Source organism: Phocoena sinus, chromosome 7 (assembly GCF_008692025.1).
Source record: "Phocoena sinus isolate mPhoSin1 chromosome 7, mPhoSin1.pri, whole genome shotgun sequence".
NCBI classification, from domain to species: domain Eukaryota; kingdom Metazoa; phylum Chordata; class Mammalia; order Artiodactyla; family Phocoenidae; genus Phocoena; species Phocoena sinus.
This window is the reverse complement of record NC_045769.1, coordinates 83,530,455-83,537,849: the sequence shown is the minus strand read 5'-3', so window position 1 is coordinate 83,537,849 and position 7,395 is coordinate 83,530,455. Positions and strand designations below refer to the sequence as shown.

Genomic DNA, 7,395 nt, shown 5'->3' with positions numbered 1-7,395 from the left:
AGTGTCCCCTGCATTGGCAGGTGGATTCTTAACCACTGCGCCACCAGGGAAGCCCTTAATTTTTTTTTTAAATTAGAGGTAGGCATAGAAGATATTTGTCTATGACATACAGAATGCCATAGAAATGATTTCTACACAACAGAGTATTATTTTTCATTATTGAATCCAACCAGTGGCTGCTCCATTATGTCAAAAATCCATGGAAATACATAAATTTTTTTCAGTCCTTCAATATAGGGCAAATCCAGAAACTCTTGGAGTTGCAGCAATGCTTGCAAAGAACATTCCCACTCCAGGGACCAAGATTGGGGCAAGGATTTTGTAGAATATAAGGGAGGCCAGGAATCCCCTTACATTTGATGCAGTAATGGATTTGATGCAATAATGGATTTGATGCAAATTACATTTGATGATGCAATTACCTAAAGAAATGGTTCATGAAAATTCTACTTAAAGGCTGTTCTAAGCAACTGTAAACATAACAACTAAATATCCTCTTCCAGTAGTAATCCTGAGTCTGAGGCAATGCATGTCTATTCTGAGGCAGGAAGATGTAGGACATGCAGAGTGTAGGACCCACAAAAGGAACCATACAAAGGGGTCAACACTAGGTCAGAGATATTTTTCTGATCCACACTTACCTAAGATTTCACCAGTTCCCTCATGGAAAGAGATGAATGTCACCATCAGAATAACATTCAATATTCACTGTAATATGTTGGCATATATTCAAGTATAACTTAGTTTTAAGTATAAGAGTACTAATTTCATATCACGGGTTCAGTTATTCTCAATTGCGTACAATTCCTTCAAACCTTATTAAAGAATGTTGTTTGGAAGAAGTGATCCCCAAGACATCAAGTAACAACTGCAGTCAAGATTCAGCTGCCCAAAGTGACTAGTGTAGGAGTGTCATTCCTAGCAGAGGGTGCTTAAACAGGTCTTATTCCTACCTGGGTATATACACATTACACCAGCCTTTAACTGGGCACTAAACATATATACTATAGTGCACATGGCATTGTTACTGACTTTCAGAAATGTATAATATAGTTGGAGAGACAAAACTGATACACACACACTCACAAATTTAGCAAAGGAAGACCTATGTACAAGATGCTATGCTAAGCAGAATATAAAGAGAAATGAGACTGCATGGTCTTTGACCTCAAAATGAATATAGTCTTTAAGTAGGGGAGACATAATAATAGCAGTAAAATAATAATTTCAAACATATATTGGTCACATAATGTGCGAAGGACTGCACCAAGAGCTTTACAGCACATATACTATCTCATTTAATCTTCATTTTAACATGATAGTGTAGGTATTACTATTCTCATTTTACAGATGAAGAGACTAAGCTCACAGATTTTAAGTAAGTGCTTCAAGTTTATAAAACTAGTTAGCAGGACTTGGGTCTGAGTCCAAGAAGCATTAGCTCCTTCCTGTGATATCACACTACATCTCCCACATGTAGACAAATTACTGTGAAATGGCAAACATCATAAAAGTAGACCCATGAACCACAGTGTTTTACATCAGTCATTTCCAGCCCGAGAGAACTGGAAATGTTTGGTGGAGGAGGTGGCCTTTGAGCAATAGTAAGGAGCCTAACAGGAGATGAATAACTGTAGGAAGTTGGATTATTCCAGGAAGCACATAGGCAAAGGCATAGAGGTAGGGCAACATACGTTTTTTAAAGGGGGAATGTGATTAATAATCTATTTCGGTGGTAGCCTGGAAATAATATGGTGATGTGGTGGGAAAAGTAAGTTGGAATCAGTTTGGAATTAAATGATAACAAGCAGGTCTTGAACACTACTTTAAGGAGTTTAGACTATTTGGAGGCTACCACTGACCTATTAAAAGGTGTTTGTGGAAGAAGGGCATAATCAAACAGCATTTCAGTGTGATTAAACAAGGAGACAATCATTAGGTGATGATACATGACAATTATCAACAAATATTAGCTCAATGTGAGGAAATATTCTTGTCGTTATATTAGGACAGAACTGGTAAACTGTTTCAGGAGTGGTTAGTTAAATAACTAATCATCAGAATCATCACAGTCTAGACTGGCCAAGAAAGTTACAAACTCAATTTCATCAGTTTCACCCCCAACAGTTTGATCATACTGGGAGAAATAATAAAGAGCAAGGAAAATAAAATAATAATTTATAATAGTAGCTAATCTTTGTGGAGCTTATAGGTCAGGCAGTGCACTCCAAACTCTTTATAATAACAATCTGCTGTCTGCTGAGCCCAGATTCACTGCAAAGGAGGTTGTATAGTCATGTCAACTATTTAAATCAAGCTGTCTGAGAAATCAGAGAAGTTGTCACCTTTCAAGTGATCTAATCAAGATTACTAGTGACATAAAACATAGTCTCTTGCCCTTGTTGAACAGTCAAGGATAAACACTGAAATTACTCACCGACTTTCCTTTTCCTAAACTCCATAAGGACCATTTGTTTCTAACATGTTTCCATTTCTAGGATTACAGTTTCTTTTACATTAGTTACATTTTATGGTGCTTGTTTCCCGGCACTTCTGTCTCTTCAGCAAACTCTTCTCCAAATCAGAGTGTAGGATGGGTTATTTCTAGGAAAAGCTTCTCCAAGTAAACTGATTCCACCCACTATGTATTCATTCTGGTGTCTTGTTCCTGCATTTTGAAGTACTTTTGGAGCCTACAGCTCACTATCTATGATTGCCTAAACTTTCTCACTGTAATGAGGGCGAGAGATTGTGAAACAAAAAGTTGGATTTGTGACCCCTATAAATCTTAATAAGCAAAGGAAACTCAGTCACCTATATTCTCACTCACCAAACACCTACTGTAAGTAAGCTAGATGAGTAATAAGTCACATTAGGATAGAATGGGGGGGGAGGGGGACACTAGTTTGAGCCAAATTATTATCTATAAGTTCTTTAGTAATAGAAATTATTTCTTAATAATCTTTCCATGTCTGAATTGCCTAGCATGGTTAACTGCACACTCTAGACACCAAATAAACATCCATCGAATAAATGTTTTTTTTTAAACAAACCATAGATTGGTGGAAAGGAGTGGAAATAAAATTCAAACATGAACAACTCACTTCTTTTAACAGCTTGAGTTAAAATAGTAAATGAAGAATGAGGCTAATGGCTAAATTTGAACAGAATGTTGGATTTTTACAGGGATTTGATAACGTTTTCTTTTACATGACCAATAGAATGAATATCTTTAATAATAATACCTGATTATTTAATTCAACAACTCAGGCAGTTATCAGGTGTCCTCTCAGCTAAAATTAAAACTGTATACATCCCTCTCTCTCACCTCATTTGCTTTTCTCACCATCTCCTTCATTTCAGTGAATGGTATAATGGGTTGAATAATGGGCCCTCCAAAATATATCCAAGTGCAAATCCTTGGAACCTGTGAACATCACCTTATTTAGTAAAGGAGACTTTCAGGTATAGTTAAGGATCTTGTGATAGAATCATCCTGAATCACCCCATGTGAGGCCTAAGACAAGCACCCTAAGAGACAGAGAGCAGGAGTCATAGAGGCAGAGATTGGAATGATATAGCCAAGGGAAGTCAATGAAAGCTGACAGCCACCAGAGCTGGAAGACACAAAGAATGGATTATCCCCTAGAACCTTCAGAGGGAGTGCAAGTTTGCCAACACCATGATTTTGAACTTATAGTCTCCAGAACTGTGAGAGAATACATTTCTGTCATTTGAAGTCACCCAGTGGTAATCTTCTAAAAATCTAACAGAAAGGACAACTCTTTCCTGCCACTTGCTCACCAAAACCCCTAGAGTTGTCCTTAACTTTCACCTTTCTCTCACTTCGCCAATCCATCCAACAGTAGTAAAGAATTTATATTTTTAAAATACATCCAGAATCTAACCACTGCTTACCACTTCCACTGCTCCCACCCGTTGAAGCCACCATCCTGTATTATCCCCTTAAAGAGTCTCCTTGATTCCACCCATACCCCCTGCAACCTATTCTCAATACACCAGACAGACTGACTCTTTTAAAACTTAAGTCATGACATGTCAAAACACTGTAAGCCCTCCCCATTTTACCCACAATAAAGCCCAAATTCCTACATTGGCCTGTATAAACCCTGTCACCCCTGGACCTCATCGCCCCCCAACCAGTGCATTACTCTGATCCAGCCCACAGCTTCTATGCTCTTCCTTGCTCCTTCTCCAATACTCCAGGCGTGGTTTCTCCTCAAGGCCTTTGCACTGGCATTTCCCTCTGTTTAGAAAGGTGTTTCCTCGTGTATCTCTGCAAAGTTTACTCCACCACCTCCTTTAAGTCTTGCTCAAATGTCACCTTCTCAGAAGTAAGTAAAAACTTATTGAATAAATAATTAAGTGAATGGATTTCAAATCAATAGCTTTTATAACTATCAAGCACTTCTACTTTATAATTATTCTATTATTTTTCTTTTTTTTTTTTAACCATACAACCTGGTCTTAGTGTCCCATCCATATATTCTCAAACTATATAGAATTAGATTCCTTTATAATGTCTCATACATTAAATCCATGATTACTTAATGACCTTGGAAGTTTTGGAAGCATACAATAATGTCCAATATTTTCTGAAGTAGTATATCATAATTTGCCTAAGTTTTAATATGTGACATGAGTGAAGTAGTCTTTTCTTCATAATCAGGGGGACAAGAATGTATCTCCTCATTTTTTCCAAAGTTGAAAACTACTGTCAGAAATATGGATGTCAATCAGATAATGAATAATGTAAGAGAGTTGTTAGAATAACACAGAAAGTTAGCTTCAAAATGAACAAACCTATCAAAGAAAAAGCCGTTTCTCCAATATGGTCAGCATGGTAGCAGGTATATTATCACTACAGGAAGCAAGTTTGACTGTCAAGTCGATGAAGAATAATTACAATTGTCAGGCAGAGAAATGATGAGATTGTGGGAAATTGAGCATTCCAAAATTCTCACACAGTTGTTGACTTCATGTTATAGTCCCCAAACTCATTTTAATGCTATAAGATCCAATTCACTTTTCCAGAAGTCATTGTTGCCAGTTTTCATCCTGCCAATTGTGAAATGTTCCAATGTGATTTTTGTGTTTGTTTGTTTTATTTGTTTGAGAATTCATTATCGCATTGTCAGATTTCTAGGTCATTGCTTAGAGAGGCAATTTTAGTAGTGTTTTAAATCACCCATGTGATAAACCTTTTCTTTGGAAAGACCTCTGTCTCAATCATCCAAAATAATTTCATAATCTCTCTTGGATTGAAAGTTTATAGATTTGAGGCCACATAATTCTTTCCTTGGCTAAGATAATAAATTTTCCCAAGCTAAAAAGAACTTTCCCAAGCCATGTTGAAAACAAAATTGTAACACTCTACGAAGTGTCAATTTCAACAGCTCAAATACATTTTCAGAAATTTCAAGCAGATCAAATACTTCTGTAAGTTAGGCACTGTGGATCTCCTTCTTGTTTTGCTAGGTACATGGTTTGTAGTGTTCATAATAGCACAGTACTCCCTTTGAAGTCAGTATTCTTGAAGCCTCTGGAGGCTCAGATAAGTTCCTCAGAGACAGACCTGGTATAATTTGTCAAACAGCCCACGGAATTACCAGTTCACACTGTAATTTTGCCAGATCTTATAAGATAAGCTGGCTTGGCCCTAGTCATTAGAGAGATGGGCAGCCTCTAGGGTAAACCCAATTGCTGTAGAAACTATCATTAAAACTATTATTGAACATCTATCTGGTGCCAAAGATACATCCAACTCATTGTAGTCATTGGGATCTGCAGCAAGACAATGCTTCTGTGCTTCACAAGGGACACATGAATGCCTCAGCAGTTTGAATCCATGGAAATGCTGAAATGGAAAAGCACTGGCTGCTCCCTCTCATTCTGGACCACTTACAGTTCCAGTATCCTTTTTTTTTTTTTTTTTTTGAATATAAAAATTTATTTTTTTAAGTCAAAGTATGCAACAAATAAAACCTACAGAAAACAGATTTTCCCATCACAATCTGTTGCTTTACCAAATAATAGTTTGAAAACACATTCCTTCAGTCATTATAAAGTTCTTAAAATACAAAAGAAATTAAATCTGTAAGAAAGTCTAGTAGACCAGATGCTGTTGTCAGGACTTTTATATCGGTGGTTATGCTTCAGTACATCCCACGCCATCCACCTCCACTCATGCCACCTTGCCCATAGTAACCGCCACTGCCTCCACCACCACAGCCATAACCACCCAAGCCATCAGGAGTACCATATCCTTCACTGTAATTGTTCCCCATTCCCATTCTTCCAACAGATCCATAGCCTCCCTGATTATCCATTCCATCTCTGCCATAAGCTCCCATTCCAGAACCTCCCATTCCAGAGCCACCTCCAGGAGTTGAATTCAAGAAGAGTTCAATGTATCGATGTTGCATGTTATTCTTATCTTTAGACATGGCAGGTACTGCATCTTCGTGTGTCACAAACTCTACATCTGCTTCTCCTGTTGCTCTGCCATCAGCTCCAATATCAATATGCACTCGGATTGGATTTAGTGGTGAGAAGAAATTAGCAATGTCACTTTTGGTTGCATGGAAAGGTAATCCCCTCATATGTACAAAATGACCACCATGAAAACCTGAGCTTGCATCACCAGCTCCACCATAGCCATGTCCTCCCATACCTCTTCCATCTCTCATTCTCTCATCAAAGCCATCATTTTCATAGCCATAATTATTATAGCCACCATAGTCATCAAAACCTCCATAACTTCCACGCCCAGCTCCATAATAACCCCCTCTTCCTCCTATTGGTCTATTATATGGTCCCGGTTGTTGGCCCAGCAATCTCCTTGGTGGATCATAAAATCCTTTGATTTCACTCCTGCTACTTCTGAAGATCTCAATATACCTGTGCCCTATTCTTTCCTTGTGTTTCCCCAGAGCATTTTCTGCTATCTCCTTTGAAGCAAACTGCACGAAGGCCTCCCCTGTGCCTCTCCCCGGTAGTCCATCGTCAGTGTTATCCCATTTGGCACGATTTCCAACCCTTGAAAGAACTGAACTGTTTCCTCTTTGCTGCAACCAAATGGCAGTCCACGAAGTCGTACTGTCCCATCATTAGCGTCATTTGGACCATTATGTTTCATAACCCAATCCATCTCAATACCGTTTGATTTAAATGCCTGTCAGGCGACAGTAGCGCCGACTCCGCTGCTCGCAGGGTCCGGTCGTGAGCAGGGAGAAGTCGCCCGCCTCGTGCAGCGCTCCCACAACGGTTCTTCCAACCGTCTCCGGCAGCAACCGCTAAGGGCTCCAGTATCCTTTATCATCCCCTTATGTAGCCAAGAGTCTGAAGAGAGGCCCAGATGTAATTTGATCATGT

The 7,395-nt window shown here is 38.7% G+C and overlaps 1 protein-coding gene across 1 annotated transcript; it reads right to left on the bottom strand.

Moving 5' to 3' along the window:
* Positions 1–5,956: 5,956 nt before the first annotated feature.
* On the bottom strand, positions 5,957–7,194 carry LOC116756625 (heterogeneous nuclear ribonucleoprotein H3-like). The gene is given in 2 exon segments (XM_032637381.1): positions 5,957–7,006; positions 7,009–7,194. Coding segments are annotated over 2 exon segments (993 nt in total). The 5' UTR covers positions 7,172–7,194; the 3' UTR covers positions 5,957–6,176.
* Positions 7,195–7,395: the final 201 nt, after the last annotated feature.